General features: G+C 43.8%; 1 protein-coding gene across 1 annotated transcript in view; it reads right to left on the bottom strand.

Annotated features, from left to right (window-relative positions):
• Positions 1-20208, bottom strand: part of SPTLC1 (serine palmitoyltransferase long chain base subunit 1) — a 75023-nt gene extending 54815 nt beyond the window's left edge. The window contains exons 1-4 of the mRNA XM_088470040.1: positions 20049-20208; positions 13727-13834; positions 9866-9960; positions 6401-6494 (exon numbers count right to left, since the gene is read on the bottom strand). Of these exons, the coding sequence (XP_088326166.1) occupies positions 6401-6494; positions 9866-9960; positions 13727-13834; positions 20049-20102 (351 nt within the window). The 5' untranslated portion in view covers positions 20103-20208. The remainder of the gene's footprint in view (positions 1-6400; positions 6495-9865; positions 9961-13726; positions 13835-20048) is intronic.
• Positions 20209-20783: the final 575 nt, after the last annotated feature.

Genomic DNA, 20783 nt, shown 5'->3' with positions numbered 1-20783 from the left:
ATGAAAGATCAGAAATGGGGAGCAACAGAAGAGCGCCCCTATATCAGATACCCTACAGGCAGACGCTATAGTCAGAAGAAAAAGTCTTCGCAGTGAGCCATTTGATGTCTACTAAATCCAGGGGTCCAAATGGAGGTTCCTTACCACTGACAAATCCCAAGGAGCCACAGGAGGGACAAAGGTAGGTTGTATACAGAGAACACCCTGCAAGAAGGTGTGAACATGCGGCAGAAGAGCAATTCTGTGCTGGAACCTGCACTTTCAGGAAGTCCGAGATACAATCTAACTTGAAGAAAAGCAAGGATTCTAGAAACCTAAAAACCTGAGAGGCATAGTTTCTGCTAGCACACCACTGGAAATATGTATACCACATCCAGTGATAAATCCAGGCAGAGGCCAGTTTATGCACTCTGAGCATGGTCTGGACCACACAGAGGGTCTCTTTCAGACCCGCTCGCAAGCGGGTCGATGTTGAGGCCCTGCGCATGCGTGCGCAAGCCCCGGAGCGAGAGAGAAATTCTCTCGCTCCGGGGCTCACTACAAAAGGGGCGGCTGTCGATGGTGATCGACAGCTCGCACAGTTTTGTAGACGGGGTGGGGGGGGTGGCTGGTCAAACTGAGGCATTTGGGGGCAGCCCCACTGACATCACTCGTGAAGTCAGTGGTGAGCTTCCGGCTCTATTAGAGCCGAAAGCTCACTGGGGCTTGTGGCAGACGAGACCCTACCACAAGGGTCTCGTCGCAAGCCCCGATGGTCGCGGGGGTCTTGACCATCGCAACCATCAACCTGGCCGCTGTGGTCACCCACAGCTTAGCGAGCGGCCAGGAGGCTGGCTCATTACAGAGAAGCGGCCGCATTTTGAATGAGGTTCAGAGCTAGAAAACCCTTTAGACCTTAGGAGGGCTCTCTCAAGAGCCAAGCCGTCAAAGACAGACGTGCCAGGTCCAGATGTAGACAGGGACCCTGAGACAACAGGTCCGGTCGTTGAGGAAGTTGGAGAGAAGAGTCTATGGAGAGACTTTGAAGATTAATAGAGTACCAATGGCATCTGGGCCAAGCCGAGGCTACCAACAGGACCGTGCCCCCTTGAACTTCAGAAGAACTTGAGAAAGAATGGAGACTGGAAGAAAGAGACATGCTAAATGGAGGTCCACTTCGCTGACAATGCATCCACGAAGGTTGCGTCTGGGTCCCTTGTCCTGGCCCCGTACACTGGAAGTTTGTGGTTGCATCGTGAGGCCATGAGGTCCGGTATAGCCCATTTAGCCAGCAGCTGAAAGGCTTCTGGATGTAGAGACCACTCCCCTGCATGTACGTCGTGATGACTGAGGAAATCCACTTTCCAATTGAGAATTCCCAGGATGAACGCTGCAGAGATGGCAGGGAGATGGTGTTCGGCCCATGTGAGAATGCGGGACATTTTTGCCATTGCAAACAGACTGGTGATTGCGTTAGGCTGGTGTCGTTGTCGGACTGTACTTGTACTGGCCTACCCTTAAGAATATCCTGAGCCAGAGTGAGGGCTCTGTAGATGGCTCGGAGTTCCAAGACGTTGATTGATAAGATTGCCTCGGCTGGAGTCCAGCATCCTTGGAAGGAGTGCTGGCCAGTCACTGCGCCCCACCTGCAGAGGCTTGCATCCATGGTGAGGAGTGCCAAGTCCGGGATCCAAAATGGGCAAACCTTGTTTAAATGGGGAGTTTGTAGCCAACAGTATGGGGACAGGCCAACGTCCGGAGAGGCGCCCATCGTCTGAGCAGATGGGGCAGCCCATGCCACCTGGAGAGGATCGAGTGTTGTAGGGGCCTGGAGTGGAACTGAACGAACTCCACCATATAGAAGGTGGACACCATGGATCCTAAGGTCTGCATTGCAGAATGAATTGACACTCAGCGGACTGTGGAGTAACCTGCGTGCTCGGTGCTGTAGTGCAGAGATTTTGTCTCCTGTCAGGAAGATTCAGTGAGCCTGAGAGTCCAGGAAGGCTCCCAGATGCACCATCCTTTGAGAAGTGGTCAGGGAAGACTTTTTCTAGTTGATCAGATAGCTGTGCGTTTGTAGAAAAACAATGGTTACCTGTAAATGGCGATGAAGAATCTCTCGAGAGCTGGCTAAGAGCAAGAGATCGCCCAAGTATGGGAGCAGTTTGATCGCCTGACGATGGAGATAGGTCGCCATAACTGCCATGATCTTGGTAAAGACCTGTGGAGCTGTAGAAAGCCCAAAAGGCAGTGCTTGAAATTGGCAACGTTGCTGTAGGACAGCAAACCAGAGATATCACTGATGAGAGGGCGCTATAGGTACATGTAGGTAAGCTTCCTGAATGTCCAGAGACACCATAAAGTCCCCAGGCTCCATAGCCAGGACAATAGAGCATAGGATTTCCATATGAAACCTGGGCACCTTGATAACCTCAGGTCTCTGAACAAGTTTGAGGATAGGCCGATGAGACCTGTTGGGCTTCTGAACCAAGAATAGGTTAGAGTAATAACCCATCCATGGCTGTAATGACAGGACCGGAATTATTACCCCAGAGAGCAGCAAGGACTGAATGGCCTTCTGGAGGAGCAGGGCTTTGCTTGGGTCCGATGGAGGTCCTGTACAAAAGAACTGCTGGGGGGGCAGCCTCAGGAATGAGGGAACACCCGTGGGAGACCACTTCTTCTACCCAGGCTTCTGTGGTGGTCCAACGCCAGAACTGAGAGAACTGAAAGTCAGCCTCCCGCCCTGGGAGCCCCACCCAGTCAGGCTGAAGGTTTGTCCTCAGATTTGGTAAGTGGGCATCTAGTAGCCCAGGCCTCTTTGGTCCTAGGCTTGGAGGCCTTTGTGGATGCCGACTGCCGTGGAAAGGACTGACTTTTAGCTTTTCCCTGGGGATGACAGGGCCGAAAGAATGATATCCGAGGCTTCGTGGTAGATGCAGAGGGCAAGAACGCAGTCTTAGAAGCTGCCAAGATAGTCACACAATCTTGTCCAATTCTGGGCCAAGCAGAATCTGCTAAGATAAGGCAGACAATACAAAGACTTTTTAGAGTCGGAGTCTGCCTTCCATGAGCTAAGCCAAATGATACGGCGGGCTACCACAGAAGTAGCAAATGCTTTGGAAGCTAGGAGACCAGTATCTAAAGCCGCTTCTCCTAACTAGGAGGCTGCATCCCTAATGTGAGAGATGTAGGACAGCTGTTCCCGAGAAGCATCAGAAGGAAATGTGTCTTCTAGGGCCTCTGCCCAACTCTCAATGGCTTTTGCCACCCAGGTCGTAGCCATGACAGGACGAGTAATAGCTTCTGTAAGATAGTATATAGACAACTTCAGGCAAGCTTCAATCCTTTTATCCATAGTTTTAAGGAGGTTGCTGTATGGATAGGTAAGGTAAAGTTCTTAATCAGGCATGCCACGTAGGAGTCTACTACAGGGAGAACTTCCCATTTAGTGCAATCAGTAGCTGGAAGAGGGTAAAAAGAAATCAAGTGTTTAGGCAGCTGAAACTTTTTATTTGGCGTATTCCATGCTTCACTCATTAGATCAGATAGCTGATCAGAGTGTGGAAACTGTAGCAAAACTACCTTCTGGGTTTTAAATCTTCTATTTGAAGAATTGATTTTACAGCTCTCACTAGTGAAGGTGTATTCAATTTAGAAGGGCGCTCCTCTGCCCCCGAGGGGGAGTCAGAGTGAGAGAGCTCTGTGTCTTCTGCCTCCACGGATGATAACTCAGAATCTGATAGATCTTCCCAGTCCACCCAGCTAACACCTCGAAAAAACAAATTGGTACTGCGCTTTTAAGAAAAAGACCTATTATAGCAGAAATAGTAGACTCCAAGACATAGTAACAGTAACAGTTTTAGCCACTATGCAGCTAGCTTGCTAGCGAATGCAACTTACCATTTAAGAGCTGAGCCTTATATAAGCCGGGACTGATCCTTTGCATGTTCACATCACTGTGGCTCGGTTTAATATCGTGGACTGCGGAAATAATACTGTTTGTCCCAGGAGCACCTTTTACATTATCTTAAGGAGAGAGTTTGGGTGTTGAAACCTATTACAGTATCACAGCGTATTGAATTTTGATACAAAAAGGATTCTTTATCATCACATTTATTCTTCTGGACAATTATTAGCCTTGAAAAAAAAAAAGTTTTCATTAATTCCCCGGTAGATTAAAACGTGTATTGTGCTGTTTTTATAATTATAGAATTGACTAATAGAGAACCATATATATGTGTAATTACTTTTTTATATGCATTTGATACATATGATATATTTGGATTGATGGAATAAAACTGTTCCCTTTTTTAAATATATACACCATTGTGTCTTGGAGGCTACTATTTCTGCTATAATAGGTATTTTTCTTAAAAGCACAGTACCAATTTGTTTTTTCGAGGTTAGTTCTTTAATTAGCAAGTCTACACAGACTGCACAGGTGACTGCTGCTATAGGAATTGTTTTTTTAGGAGCGCCTGAAAATAAGGAACATTGTTCTTAAAGTGGACTGGGAAGATAACAGCAGGCTTAGTAGTTTTATTAGGTAAGAGTCACTCCTTTTGCAACATTTGTTGAAAGGCTGTAGAGGTAGCCGCCAGACTCTGCACTGAGGTAGAAAGTACATCTACCCATGGGAGGAGGCAAAGGAGGCACTGGATTTGCAGGCAGTAACTGTTGTGGCCATACCATAGGGGGAGTTACCACAGGGACCGCTAAGTGGTCTGCAATTATTGCCAACACCTGTGAGAAAGTAGCCCAGTGGGGGTCCTGAGGAGAGGCTGCAGGAGACGATGGGCCAGGTGCCGTATAACAAGATGCACATAGACCATCTTGAATTAGATCCTCTGAAGCTATACTTGCTAACCAGGCCTTACAAGAAACCAGAGTGGGAGCAGTAGCCTGCTTGTTACTCTTGCCTTTACTAGACATAGCTGCAAGGATAGTATAGCACACAATCTGGCACAGTGCAGTGAGCAACACAGATATACGTACAATATGGCACAGTGCAGTGCGCAACACAGATATACAGTATGTGACAGCCCACATAAATACAAGTAGATGTGAGGTACAGTGAACCCCTATACCTCAGTATTGCAGTGTTATAGTGAAAGGAAAAAAGGTATAAGCTGACAGTTGAGAAAAATAAACCGGCAGCAGCGCTAGCACAAGTCACATACAATGCAGAGAATATAATATAACTGCAGCGGGGCACTAAACTCAACTACCCAGACCGCAGTGGCTGGTAGGAAATAGCACTGTATAAGTTAGCTCCTAGAAGATTTATACAGGTAGACTGGACCCAGCGTTCCCGAAGACCTGTGGCTGTTGCAGAAAATGGCCGCCATGAGTGAGGGGGCGGAGGGTGAGGGAGGAGCAGCAAGACTGCAGTGGAATGGTGCCCTGAGCTGGGGGAGTGGCCACAGGAAGAGGACAGTCTCCCCTATGCTGAAATCAACAACCAGGTCCCTGGCCTCAGCTGTCCCCTGCACCAGTATAAGTTATGCCCTTGTGGTCTAGTGTAATCGGTGTCTACATCAGCTCCTCCAGTCTGTCTCCTGAGACCGGAGGTAAGACTGCACATAGACGCGAGCGGGAACCCGCCTTACCTGTCCCCTTGAGTCCCGGCTGCAGTCTGGGCCCGAGAAGCCCCGCCGAGAGTACCTAGCCGATGGCTGGAGTCGCGGTGCCGCAGAGGGGTGATGGAGCAGCAGTGCAGATGTCCAGAGGACTGTCTAGCACTGCTTGCTCAGTTACAGTAAAAATAAATCATAATATAAAGCTTGGGCTGCTTAAAAGCAGCCCCACTGTACAACGGTGATTCAGCTCCTGCTGGACACCAACGACACTGAGCTTTCAGGCTGTGGGCGGGGTATAGGGGGAAGGAGAGGAACATCCTGGGACAGAAAGGGGCTTTGCTGATGGTGTCCGGTCCTCCAAGTACCACCTACACCCCATTGTCTCCCTGTGGAGCCCTATGGACCCTGAAGAAATATTTATATTTATTATCATAAATAATTCAATATATTTCTAAAACTGGGCATACACAGAAATATTGGTGTAGCTAGCGGTTTTGGATAAACCTGGCACAAACTAACTTGTCCAATCCAATAAAAATCTGATAAGCTTCTTCAGGATAGTGATAGGACAGAATGAAAAATCCTGTTTGGCGATAAGGGGATTGACCCAAATGCAAAGCCTTTGTTCTGGGAAAAAGATCATGGTTTGCCCATTTAAATGCACAGCCCATCCGCTGAACCGGATATAAGTGTCAAATAATGGATCTAGCCATTTGCAGGGTATGCTGTATAACCAGAGCAGCAACTCACTGAGCCAATCAGATACGAGTAAGAGTCATTTTTGAAACCTGGACATTGCACCTGATTTACTGAACAGAATAAACAATGTTACTAACCTTAACCCTATCATTATCAAGAAGACCAAGAAAATTGAAAGAGGCAAAATTGATACATTCTTTTCCATTGACAACAATCTTGTGATTTGGAGGGCTGTAAAACAAGTCATAATGGGAAACACATTAGGATTAGCCATTACTCACATTACAAGTAAACCTAATCTGCAACTTGCTTAAATTAACATTTAGAAAAACAAATGCAGAAAGTTGAGAACCTTTGTAACGGTGTGTAAAATCCAATTTTACACAGTGCCGTGTGCACAACAAAACCAAATAAATCCCAAAACCCTGGGTGTCCTCTTCGGCTCTAACATTACAGCCTAGATCAGCACTTCAAAATTATTAAAAAAATTTTTTTTAACATACTATAGATTAGTTTTGTGCAATTAAGTGTTTATAATTCTAGAGACCTAGGAATAAAATTACTAAAGGTGCGTTTGGCATTTAATATAAGAGCCCTTTTAAATTCCACAGCCAAAACCGCCTACAAGTGGCAGGCTTAGCAAAAATACCCACTAATGTTTTATGGAAGTGGTTCCAAAATCAGTCCTTAAGGTGCCTAACAGTCAAGGTTTTCAGGATATCCATACCTGAGCAGAGGTGGCTTAATTAGCAGGTCAGTCAATTTGATTTTAACCATTTGTACTCAAGCATGAATAGCACTGTTTTATGGTATTTATACAAGGGTGCTAGTATTGTTCTAAAGTTCTTTTTAAAAGTTCAGAGCAAGCACATAACTGCATGGACACCGCTCCTCCTGATCAAACAAGTGCAGCAGAAATGTCCAGCATAGCATCAAATATGAAACTAAAGCCATTTCTCTGTGCAACGGTCAGTGGTATGCTTTCTGTCAAATATCACAGGGCCTTATTCAGCAAGAAACGCAGTTGCTTATACTCACGCAATCGGGAAATTAAATCGCAGTGTGCGTGCCAGACACTGATCTGGACAGCAATCGCAGAGGATATGCAGACCCAAGACAGAGTGATTGACAGGAAGTGCCATTTGTGGATGCTGAAGTAAGCAATTCTTGAGTGAGGTCTGACCTTCCTTAATTGTGCGTATAGGTCCGATGTTACCGGTTGTTCTGTGATATTGCCCTAGTATAGGGATGTGCGTAAGGGGAAGTGGGCGTCCTTATGTCAGGCTGTGATCGCAATGCGAATGCAAACATTTACATGTCACCGCTGATATTAGCAAATGCGGGGCATGCGTATTAACAGTATTGCGAAGATAAAACAGAAGTGGGAAAGGTGAGGAGGAGGAAACCTATAAACAACTCTTGAGGTTCATGCTCAATTGAAAGCAGTTTACAACAAAAACGCTGGCATTTGGATACTGCATAAAATGCTAACTTTTTATTTTTTGACACAGTTCGACAAATTGCCTAAGGTATACTATAGCCATATCTCTACATTCAATATGATTCGGGATTCCCTGTGGTCTTACAGAATTAGGGGCTAAGAGGTGCTTATGCCATAAATTCAAAACCAATGGGAATCGCTGGTGGTTTTGTGCATCAATATAGTTTATTTACTAATCTTCCATTTGACTATCATTTGAATACTACCATTCTCTGTACCCCCAGGGCTTTGGGTACAGATGTAATAATTATTTATTAGTATTAATAATAAAGTGACAGCATGCCCTGGCGGAAAGTGACCACTGGCACCTGTAAAGAAAGATTTAAATAAAAAATACGAATTTCAAAACAGCTTTATGGAAATAAAACACCGCCAGACCCCTCATTTACAAATATTTGTTTTCTGATTAGGAATGAATGGGCCACTCTGATTGTCCAAAGCAGCATTAGCAAATGTGCTCTGACCAATCAGAGCAGCCCCATTCATACCTATGAGTGCATCAACGAGTGACCTCTCATTCGCATCAAGCTTCCATAGGGAGACATAGCAGCCCTTTTCTGTTTTGACAAGTACCCTTGGATGCCTACATGGCCCAAAGAGGATCAATCTCATAGGATTATGTAATAAGCAAATAAACAATGGGTCTGGAGGTCTTATTTCAATAAAGCCATTTTGAAATTCGGTGTCTGTATTGTGTTTATTTTAAATATTTCCTTTACAGGTACACTGTTGGTGCCAACAGTGCCTGTCTGCCAGGGCATGCTGGCACTTGGGCAGATTTGGTGGCAGTTTCTAAAGCCACCACTTAGCAAATACAGGGTTTCTATACTTCTAATGGTCAAAACATAAGCGTTGCACCAATGTTCTATTGTATTATAAAGTCTGTATTCTCAATGGTTTTTCCAGCAGTTTGATTACCATCAGCACAGATTTTGCACAGGAGAGGGAGCAGCAGAAATTGATCTGCAGCTTCTTCGCCTCTATGTAGGGAGCGTGACCACTCCTTCTCTATCGAGTTCCACCTCTCTAAGGGGTATATTTACTAAAGTGAGAGTTTTGAGAAGTGGAGATGTTGCCCATAGCAACCAAATTCTAGCTATGGTCTTCTAGAAGGTGCTAGTGAAATGTTAAGTAGAATCTGATTGGTTGCTATGGGCAACATCTCCACTTCTCAAAACTCTTACTTTAGTAAATATACCCCTAAGTGTAAAGAGATGGGACAAGGAGATAAGTCTCAGCCTGCATACAGACTGAAATGTACTCCATTTCACTATGTGTCGCAGTATTGCCCAACTCAACATTAGTTCCTGAGTGCGCATTTACAAATTACTTGCTCTTTATGTATGAGTTTTAAATGAAGAATTTCCATTGTGATGTTCTAGCCACAACAAAAGTGCAATGGTAAGTTTATGTCTAAAGCTAGGTACACACTAGACGGCTTCCAAATGATGCAATGTCGTCAATGATTTCCCTTGAACTCTCAAGCAAATGATCTATTGCATACACACTGTGCAATCTAACAAATTACCAAACTATATATCATGCATCATTGGGTGGTTAGATCGTTATCTATATAATGTAACCATATCGCCTGGTCGTCCGGTAGAGCGTACACACTGCACGATCTGCAGGGAATCGTTAACGAGATTGGCAGATTGAGCAACATGTACAGAAGATCTGAAGATGCGACGGACGACGACGAGGGAGCGCGCATACTGCGTACACACTTGATGCTTTGAGTACTGTTTTAATAATGCCATAAGCTAAAACATGGCATAAAACAAGTTTATTATAGCAAGAAAGAAGATATACTGTGCCACTATTTTTTTTCTCATTTGTTTTAGACAGTATGCAGGTCTGATGTGTTATGCTAATGCATGGAGCAACCAATTGGATGGCCACCAACTTCCATCCAGTCACACTTTCATCATATAGTTAATTCCAACATACCTTCAAGCTACTATGGTTTTGTGAACTAGAGCCATTTAAAGCTTTCCACTGCACCTAAGAAATACATAACTAAACCTGAAAGGTCTATAAGCCCGTACAGTGCTTCATGAAGTACAGTTTTCTTGGCTGCAATAGAATAAGAGTCAATTACCCAGTAACAATATTATAATTGAGAGCTGGGTGATCTTTAGAGATAGGCGGGACAAGGGGCTCTGGGTGCCATTCATCGATCAATTCTTCCTTCTCCTGCAAATACAACACAATACAATAGTGAATGACAAATTAGAGAAAATACCAACTCAATTAGATGTTCCACTATGACCATCCAAAGCTATAGTGCACAAGTAGCATACGGCAACACATTTATGCCAGTTCAGGAGTCCATGCACCACAATGCAATTGTTGCTTTATGTATTTTAGTATATTTTTTTATAAATAATACTGGAATGATATGTGAAGCTGAAAGAAATAGTTAAGATGTGGTTAGTTTAGTTTCTAAAATGTACATATACTTTTGATTTGCAGTATATTATAGTTAGCGCCGATAGCAAAAGCACTGGAGTCAGAAGATGAAAGAGAAATTAACAAGGGAAGCTGTAAATACAAACCAGCGTTATCCTGCTATGCATTTCAGTTATACCACCTGCAAATAATATTCAGTCTGCCTAATATAATAAAGCCGGCATTAAATTCTAACTTACCTAACATAATTATAAGAACTTATGCTAGATTCCTCTTGTCCCAGCCAAGTCTATCTACTAAACCATCTTAAAGACTCTTTACCCCGCTACCTGGTACACAGCTGTCATGTTTAAGTATCTAATCTGCTTTTGGACTCATAACAATTCAGAGCTTTTCACAGATAACCTCAAAACTTCAAAGTGAGTTTGCCAACTTAGTACACTAATAAGCCACATAAACATGTGTGTGTAGCTTCTGCGTCTAGGGAAACCTTCTGGCCTAGATAACCATCTTAAGGCCTTAACAATTTATGTCAGTTGGTCTGAAATTACTGGATTATATTGCTCCTTTCCCACAAGAGGGAGCCCTCAGGCTGTACTCTTCAATCCTACATTCCACAGGACTTCCATTAAGCGCTGATTTTACACTAGACAAAAATAAATAAAACCACCTCACTTTACCCAAGTGGTGGCTTTTATTCCGTTTCCCTAAACCATCAGAGAGCATAATAATGTGATGTAACCTGTGTTCCTCAGGATGAGAAACTGAGCACAACAAGCCAACCACAATACCATAGAGTAATCATAAACTGCAGTACTCTCTCAATAAATATTTGCAACTTATTCTGAAAAAAACCCACAATTTTCAGGGGTAACCGCAAATATTTAGTATGCCACAAATGTATGACAGAGGGACTGAAGCAGATATCTCCAATACCTGCTGCAATCCATTCCCATCGGAAGCTGCAACCCCCTTCGGTTTCTATGGGGGATGTGATGCTGTCCTATTTACCACCTTCCAGAATGCTATGCATTCCAGAGATTGGCAGCAGCCCGCTATAGGCGCCACATCGCAAATTTAGCTGGCGGAGGGTTCCCCCAGGACCATTCCCAAGCAGCCAGCGGGACTACGCAGTAGCACCAGAAGGACATCGCAGGGATGGGCTCCTATCTGCGACCCTGTCTCTGCGGGTGCCAGTTAATACATGACATCAGTAAAATCGCATCCTGAAATGTGTTCTCGGGAGATAACATTGCACCCAGAGAGCATTGGAAATGCGATTTTTGATAAATGCCCCCCTAAATCAGCTAGGACTTGTCTTTAACCCATGACACCAGAGAAACACACTCATGCTGGAGACACAGGGCCTGAATCAGAGGCGCTCGCAAAAAGAGAACGCTCGCTCTGAATGAGGGCGGGCGCAGGTTTTTTAGTTGCAGCCTCTTGGCCGCTCGCATAACTGTGGGTTACCACCCACACCTACTGCGAGCAGCCATGATGATGGTCGCGTTGGTCACCATCGGGCTTGCGACGAGACCCTTGTGGTAGGGTCCCGTGTCCGCAAGCCCCAGAGAGCTTCTGGCTCAAATAGAGCCGGAAGCTCTCTCACTGACATCACTGGTGATTTCAATGGGGCCGCCCACAAACGGCAGGCGTTCGCATGGGAACGCCTCCGTTTGTGAAGGCACCCCCCCTGCCACGCCTACAAAATGGGGCGAGCTGTCGATCAACATCGACAGCCGCCCCTTTTGTAGTGAGTCCCGGAGTGAGCGCTTTTTGCGCTCGCTCCAGGGCTCACGCGTGCACACTGGGCCACCATCGACGCGCTTGCAAGCGGGTCCGAATTAGGCCCACTGTATAATTTTTCACAAAATAGAAAAAAAAAAGCAATGAAGACCCTACAAAAGAATTGAACCAATTCAACATACTTTTGCAAAAAATATTGTTTTTATTTCTTGAACTGCAGCTTTGAGTTCTGTCTGAAAAAAGGACAACTTCAACTAGAACTATACACTACTAGGACCAAAGACAGATGAGCTCTCAAAATTCCAAGAGATCATGAATTAAGAATTTACAGACCTTAGAAATTACTTGATTCATGATCAGATCGAGGTGCAATAATCTCAGCAACTGGAATGTGCCACAATACACTGAAGCAACAAATATCTTAATCTATTTAGAGTTTATTCTCCTAGCTCCAACCAGAGACCATAAAACAACTGGCTTCGGACCATACCCATAGGGTTGACTGGTTTGATCCCTACAAGAAACCACAGATAGGTTTCTTCGAATAAGGATTTAGGAATATTAGTAAATTGCTATAGGGTCTCTGTTTGATCACTGAAATGGTTTAACATGATTTTACAAATCTGTCACTCTCTTTCTGGCCTGGACTGCTTGCAAAGGAATATTGGTTTAGTCCAGAAGGTGAAGATTTATGAAAGATTATTGGTTAGATTTGTTGTCAACTGATGTTGACATTCAATGTTACAACATATTTATCACATATGGCTGCGGAGTTCGTTCTCATCCTTCTTTCGCACAATTACACATCCTCTCCTGTCCTCAGGAAGCTCTAACTCCTCCCTACTCTGACTCCTGACTTTTTGCACTACCTTCCTATACATAAGGCTCAGATCACTCAGAGAAAACCTCCCGAGCTACCAAAACCCTAATTTAAGCAATCCATCTTTCCTTCTGGGCTAGAAATGTAGAAAACTCTCTGTTCCATACGAAATATATTTAATTCAAATTACCAGGATATGGAGGACAGCATAGTTGATAAACTCGACGCCGACAAAAAAAATAATTGTCTTAATTTCCTGGAGTTTTATAAAAGAAAATTCTGACACTTAGGTCTCGAGAGGGACATTTCATGTTGGTGTGTTGTGTCAGAACCAAACCCAACGGTTTCGTCTTTCCAGCGGTCAAGATACGTACCGGCACCAGTGCTTACTGACTTGGGTGGAGTGTAATGATTCCGCTTAACTTGTGGCAAGTCAGGAGAATTGTCTGCTCTCTATGAAGGTCTCCCACAAATTCAGTCGTACCTTACACATTTGTGAAATCCGGCAATCAAGCTTACTAGTGACTTCTAAAGTTTCCTGCTACTAATCCATGCGATTGGCTTTCCCTCTGCTTGTTTATGATGACAATGCATGTTTTTCCACTACAACAGTTTGTAAAAAAAATATTTAAACCAACCACCTTAGTTGCATTTTCTAATCTGGTTCTTATGAAAATGTTTAAGTCATGGGCAGAGTCAAGGAGGTCGTTTTTAATTTTTACAGAGATCATCAATATTTGTTTCTACATTTCAAATACCCCATTTACATCAATATACACATTGTTTACAAATAAATGCATAATTATCACTACAATTAAACTAGGTCTACATTTTAAGATAATGCAAGCACAATACTTACATGCATATTAATCTTTAGAAACCTACATGATCTGCATACTGCATAACGAAGGCGATTACATGATATTACAACTGATAAAATAGACTAACAGAATTCAAACAAAAAGCAAAGTCATTTCATATGACCTTTTCAGTGAGATCAGATCGTTCCTGTAGTTTGTAGGTCTTGGAGAACAAGAGTCGAATAATCCACAGGATAAGAAATCCTTCCAAAATCAAGTGGTAAGCAGGTGCCTAAGGAGTAAAACACAAAGGTCTGTAGAATACTCTACATGTTTTGATACATGTCACAAAAACTCGTAGGTGACTTCTATTACTGTAAAATACACTATATTAATTACTATACAATGGTATTTGTTGGGGATTTCACAAAGCTGTGCAGGAAGCATGATAGAAAATGAATGTGAGCCTGGGGAAATAGGTGAAGATAGGTAGGTTATAGTAAGCAGGTTGTTATAGTAAGCAGGGAACAAAAAAAGGTTACTCTTGATGTACAGTGCCTTGCAAAAGTATTCACCCCCTTTGGCTTTTTACCTTTTTTTGTTACATTACAACTTGTAATTTATTTATTTCATCTGAATTTTGTGATGGATCTGCACAAAATAGTCTAATTTGGTGAAGTGAAATTAGAAAAATATATATAAAAAAATCTTTATATATAAAATTCTGAAAATTGGCATGTGCATATGTAATCACCCCCTTTGCACTCAAAAGTTCTGGTGCAACCAATTACCTTCAGAAGTCACATAATAAGTGAAATGAAGTTCACCTGTGTGAAATCTGTCACATAATCGGTCAGTATAAACACACCTTTTCTGAAAGGCCCCAGAGGCTGCAACACAACTAAGCAACAGGCATCACACGGAGCACCATCGAATGGAAAGAACATGGTACCACAACAAATCTGCCAAGAGAGGGCCGCCCACCAAAACTCACAGACCGGGCAAGGAGGGCATTAATCAGAGAGGCAGCACAGAGACCAAAGGTAATCCTGAAGTAGTTGCAGAGTTCCACAGCAGAGACTGGTGTATCTGTGCATGTGACCACAATAAGCCGTACACTCCATAGAGCTGGGCTTTATGGAAGAGTGGCCAGAAAAATCTATTACTTAAGCTGCATACACACACAACGATTTTTTTAATGAACGATTTTTAGTAAACGATTTTTTCCCTTGAAAAAATTAACTAAAATCGTTTACTAAAGTTGTTCATTTACTAAATGTCATGAACGATTTTTATGAACTACAAACGATTTTTGCATATTCCCTTAATGAAAATCGTTGAGTTGACAAGTCTGACTGAACTACAAACGACAAACTACAAACGTGAACGCGCATGAACGATAATCGTTCATAGTTTGACTCAGAAAGTGAACGATTTTTGCAAACGATTATCGTTAAACGATAATCATTAAAAAAATCGTTGTGTGTGTATGCAGCTTTAGTGATAAAATAAGAAGACACAATTTGCCAAAAGAAATATGGGCGACTCCCCAAATTTAAGGAGGAAGGTGCTCTGGTCAGATGAGACTAAAATGTAACTTTTCGGCCACCAAGGAAAACACTATGTCTGGCGCAAACCCAACACATCCCATCACCCCAAGAACACCATACCCACAGTGAAACATGGTGGTGGCAGCATCATGCTGTGGGGATGTTTTTCAGCAGCAGGGACTGGGAAACTGATTCGAGTCGAGGGAAAGATGGATGGTGCTAAATACAGGGATATTCTTACAAAACCTGTTTCAGTCTGCCTGTGATTTGAGACTGGGACGGACGTTCACCTTCCAGCAGGACAATGACCCGAAGTATACTGCTAAAGCAACACTCGAGTGGTTTAAGGGGAAACATTTAAATGTGTTGGAATGGCCTAGTCAAAGCCCAGATCTTAGTCCAATTGAGAATCTGTGGGCAGACTTGCTGTTCACAAGCGGAAACCATCCAATATGAAGGAGCTGGAGCAGTTTTCATTGAGGAATGGGCAAAATTCCCAGGGGCAAGATGTGGCAAGCTCATAGAGACTTATCCAAAGCAACTTGCAGCTGTAATTGCCGCAAAAGGTGGCTTGACTAAGTACTGACTTTATGGGGGTGAATAGTAATGCATGCTGAAGTTTTCTGTTATGTTGTACTAAATGTTGTTTGATTCACAATATAAAAAAAACACAACTTCACAGTTGTAGGCATGTTCTGTGAATGAAATGATGCACACCTTCAAACAATCCATTTTAATTCCAGGTTGTGAGGCAACAAAACATGAAAAATGCAAAGGGGGTGAATACTTTTGCAAAGCACTGTACATGATCTGTAAAATAGTCTTAAGGGCCCCATACATGGTGCAATGTATGCAACGATCCAATCTCATTAACCATCTCCCTTGAACTCTCCCCAGCAGCTCCAGTGGACAATGCGCAGCAAAAGCTGCATGATGTACACCAGATCTATTGTGCACGATCTAATGATTTGCATATTCATTAGATCGTGTGCGATAGACAGAAGCATGCACTGTCAAAGTCAAATAATTGGGAATGATCGCTTACAATTATTATCTGGCGATATAGTCGTCTATAGTCTGACGAGTTACTTGGATGCTACTTTGGTCGGTGCAATCCAATGCGCACAATGCGCATGCACACATGTATTCACATACACATACGCACATATGCGAATTCCACACACATATAAAATGATTCCCACACATTATAGTTAATGACCAGTTATTAAACGTATTGTTAGCTAATAATTATAATGTGAAATGTACTTAAAAGGAGATCTAAGGTTCAGAATACAGTGGTCATGTCATGTTTGCAGTGGCGTATCTATAATGGGTGCAGTGTGTGCGGGGCACACGGGCCCCACGGGTCCAGTGGGGCCCCGCACCGCACACCCTGCACCCATATTATTTTAAACTTACCTGTCTGTGGTCCCGCGGCGGGTGTCAGCGCTGCTCAGAACACCGGAAAATGGCCACCATGGCCATTTTCCCGATGTTCTGCGCATGCGCAATAGACTCGGGGCACACTCTAGTGCCCGGAGTCTACTAATGCTCCGGTGGCTGGCCAGCCGCGTTAGTCGGCTGAAGCTCACCGGGAAGGGAGGAGGAGGCCCCGCACGGGGAGTGCACACGGGCCCCCTCCTCTCTTAAAACACCCCTGCATGTTTGGTATCATACTAAATCCGTTTATTTGCAGACATCCGTTTCTATCGGCAAAGAAGTCGCATCATGCGTCCGCTAGTTATGGCTGATAGGGAGTTATTGTATAGAATGTTATTACTTATATGCAGTGTTGTAGCCAGTTTTAACCAGTTATTCAGCGGGAAGCTACACAATGTGACTGTTGGAAGACTGAGCCATACCCCTGATGACACCGTATGAACTGACCAATGACCAGATTAACCAGAAGCAAGAACCAATGAAAACCTGTCAATTTGTCCCTTTGTTAACTCTGAAACCTGTATGGTATATAGGCTTGTTTCCTGACCCCAGTGTACAGACATCTTTTTTGCGACCTCAGACTTCTGGACTGAATGACTGTATACTGGGACCAGTGCGCACGCGTATGTATCGGCTGTATTCATTATTTATTTAATTGCTTTTTACTCTAATTGTTAAACTTACATCGTGTTACCCCTTTTTACATAAATAACTTTTGTGCTTTGGAACCACACGATTTTTCTGAAAAGCAATTCTTTCTAAAGCGACGTGCACCGCAAATTAGTGACTGAACAGCATTCATACCACGGATCAGGGAGATCCATGCTACTTGCATCTGTGTTGAAAAAAAAAAAAAAATAAATTACACAGATGCACGGACATATCACACAAAGCACAACCAGCCCCGGGCTTTTAGAGACCCAATACTGGTTATGCTATATCCAAGAGACAAACGACGTACGGGTCCCCTGTATTTAGCGCAACCAGCACTGGGCTCTGATCCAGTCCTGGTTATGGAAATACAGGGGACAAAAAGCACAGGAGCCCCCTGTATTTGCCATAACCAGCACAAAACTTTTTCTAGCGGGGGAGGGGGGGTGTAACCCTTTCACCGAGTCGTCCAGCCCAAGCATTACCCCTGGCCACTAGTCAGCCCAGACCGGGGATCCCTGGGGAGTTGGACTTTTTTTCTACACAGAATATGTTCCAAGGGGTGCAGGGTACTTTTTTAAGTTTGTAGCCAAAAAAACCCCCAATTTTGCACTTTTTTTCGCCTATTCTATGGTGAAAAGTTATCCCTGGTTTTTGACAAAGACTTTTCGCAAAGTCTTTGAAATTGAATATGGGGAAAGTGAAAACGGCGAAAATTACATAATCGGCAATAAAGTATCGCCGATAACGGGTTTTCATAGCCTAATTGAATACGGCCCTTATGGTGCCCATCCATTAGGCGACCTGAAAGTCTGAACGTCTTCAGGTCGCCGAGGTGCGGGCATTCAGTGATGGAGCCCGACCTATTCCTGAACATGCCGAACCTGAGGAGCGTCGTCAGGTTGACGGGCATGCTCAGTAGACAGTCGGGGACGGCAAGGACCCGGCGTGCATGCGCATCGCTGTTCCTTGCCGGCTATCCATTACCCGACTTTGTGAACAATGCGACCAAAACCTCCTGATTTTTGTAGGATTGTTCACAATGTTGGGTAATGGATAGGCCCCTTTAGTCTCACTAAACAAATGTTTATGTTCCTGTATTGTAATGTTAAAGTATTTTAACAGTGAGGGCATTGTAACTTTAAGCTTGCCACTTTATGAGCATGTTTAAAGTTATAATACTCGCAAAGGTAAAATGCTTTAAGTAGAATTACAGCTTTGCCGGCATACTAGCGCCAGCTTTCTCATGTCCCTACCAGAAGGCTGCATTAATCTGCCTTATTAATATAACATTATGAATAGATATATGGATAATACTCATTAGTTGACCATAATAACTATGCCACCTGAGACAGAAACAAAGACCTCAAACTAGTCCTTTATATAAGTCAAACACGGCTCTATTTATGAATATCCGTTTTTTGGCAAAAACATATTTTATTTTTTTCCACTACTTATGAAGAAAACAGAATATTTTTTTGCTCTTATTTAACAAGCTTACCTCCCCAGACAGACGATGAGAGACTGCTGTCCCAGCCAAAATACCCGGGTTATTGCAGTGTCAACCCGGGTAGCGGCTCAGTAAAAAATGCTCCCTCCCCTGATGACATTTGTCACAGACAGCCTCCCGAATGACACCCCCCCTGGAAAGGATCCCCTCCGGTCTGGCATTCTGGTGAGATCTGGAGTTTCCGGCGCTTGGTGATGACATCATCTCCAAACGCCAGCACTGCATTCATGTGCGCTATATAAGAAACTGTTGATAAATAAAAATAAATAAATGTGCCATGTGAACGGCGCCGCAGTGGAAATGGGACAAATCCCAGGTCTGACCTGGCTTGGAAGCATGTTCCAAATCCCGGGTCAGACCCGAGATTGTGATCAAAAGGGGTTTTCACAGACAGCCTAACACTATGGCAACAGCTCCATCTTCCTGACAGCCTCCTTCATGGAAAATGCACACGCACCAAGCTAGGTCAGTATATGCCCACTGAAGATTCAGAAACATTGGAGAGGAGTCACATTAAAGACGTCTCTACATCATCAGCATGCATAACTCATTTGAAATTGCAAGCGGGTTAATACCACAGATTGCATGAAATTTTCAGCAGCAATCCAAGTGGGAGGAAATATAAGATTTTTTGTTCTTGTAAATTGGCACTTTGCTCTGTCCCTATAGAGCTCTATGGGGACAGCAATAATCATTGAAAACTGGGATGGCATCGGGGAACTCGTTTTTCCCAGCGTTAACCCTTCATAAATAGGGTGCACCGAAAAACTTAATTTAGGCTTTATCACTGGCTGTTAAATAGACCAGAACCCTAAAAAAACCAGCTATGACCACCTCAAAATATCATTTACCATACACTAAAGAGTAAGTAATCTCTGACAGCACATTAGGATTTGTCCAGTGGTGACACTCTCTATCCGTGTGTGTGTATATATATATATATATATATATATATATATATACACACACACACACACACATATACATATACACATACATACACACACACACACACACACAACAGAGATATAGGAAAAGTTATCGATATTAGGGGCACTAACAAAGCAGAAGTCAATGAAGTTCTGCAGCAATAAATGATGTACTAATGAATGTGACAGTGACAGACTCCCAATACCCGACACACCTGCCGCAGCCTCCCTCAGCTGTGTGACTGACACACGAGGAGACAGGACGAGTGACACCGGAAGAAGGTGCAGGGCAGCAGACACGGAAGTCACACGGACTCGGAGCCTGTGACTGATAAGAGACCGAGGCAGCTGCTGGGCCGGAACGCTGACTACCCGTCTCACCAAGAGTCACCCGTGTAGGGCTCGGTTACTCGAACTGTAACTCACCTCATAGAACGCCTGTACCATCTCCACCAGCACCCACTGCTGACTGGCCGCCATGACACCGGAGACACGGCCGCAGCGCCTACAAGGAGCAGGACACTTCCTGGAGTTCTCGTGACAGAGGTCGGAGGGCGTGGCTCTGCGAGAAGTTCGCGGTCATTGGTGGCTGTTGAAAGGCGTCACGATGAAGGTAGCGAATGGCGAGACAACTCCTTTTGGTAGTAAAAGAAGGCGGTGCGTTGTCGGCAGCTGACCAATGATGGCAGCTGACGAGAGGGCACTGTTCTGCTCAGAAGTCGTTTTCAGCGTTGGGTGTGTTGTTGCTATAGTTACAGCCGAGTGTGGGGGTGGATCCTGGTTATCTGGCCGAATTAATAGTGTGCTTGTCTCTGTCGCCCTCTAGAGGTTAGTTGATGTTTGGCTTCTCAGTTTATGTCATCTGCAGCATAGCTGTGCTTGTACTATGACATGGATGGAAACCTATCATGTGCTCTACATAGCACTATGGGTTCCTCCTTAGTGAATTGGTTGCCATTGCTAATGTGCTTACTTCAAAGTGACCTGAACACAGCATTGATTCTAATTTCTGTTTTGTATTCCTCTTCTCTCGTTCCAGAGTCTCATGTTAGAAAAGCGGGATGCTCCCTCTCAGGACGCACCTTACTCACAGCAAATAAAGTGAAATAACTCCTTAAAAGGTATCTTTTCTCTAGACAAACAAAGCGACATAACTAGATG

Source organism: Taudactylus pleione, unplaced genomic scaffold (genome assembly GCF_031769625.1).
Source record: "Taudactylus pleione unplaced genomic scaffold, aTauple2 ptg000095l, whole genome shotgun sequence".
NCBI classification, from domain to species: Eukaryota; Metazoa; Chordata; class Amphibia; order Anura; family Myobatrachidae; genus Taudactylus; species Taudactylus pleione.
This window is presented reverse-complemented; position numbering and strand designations above follow the sequence as displayed.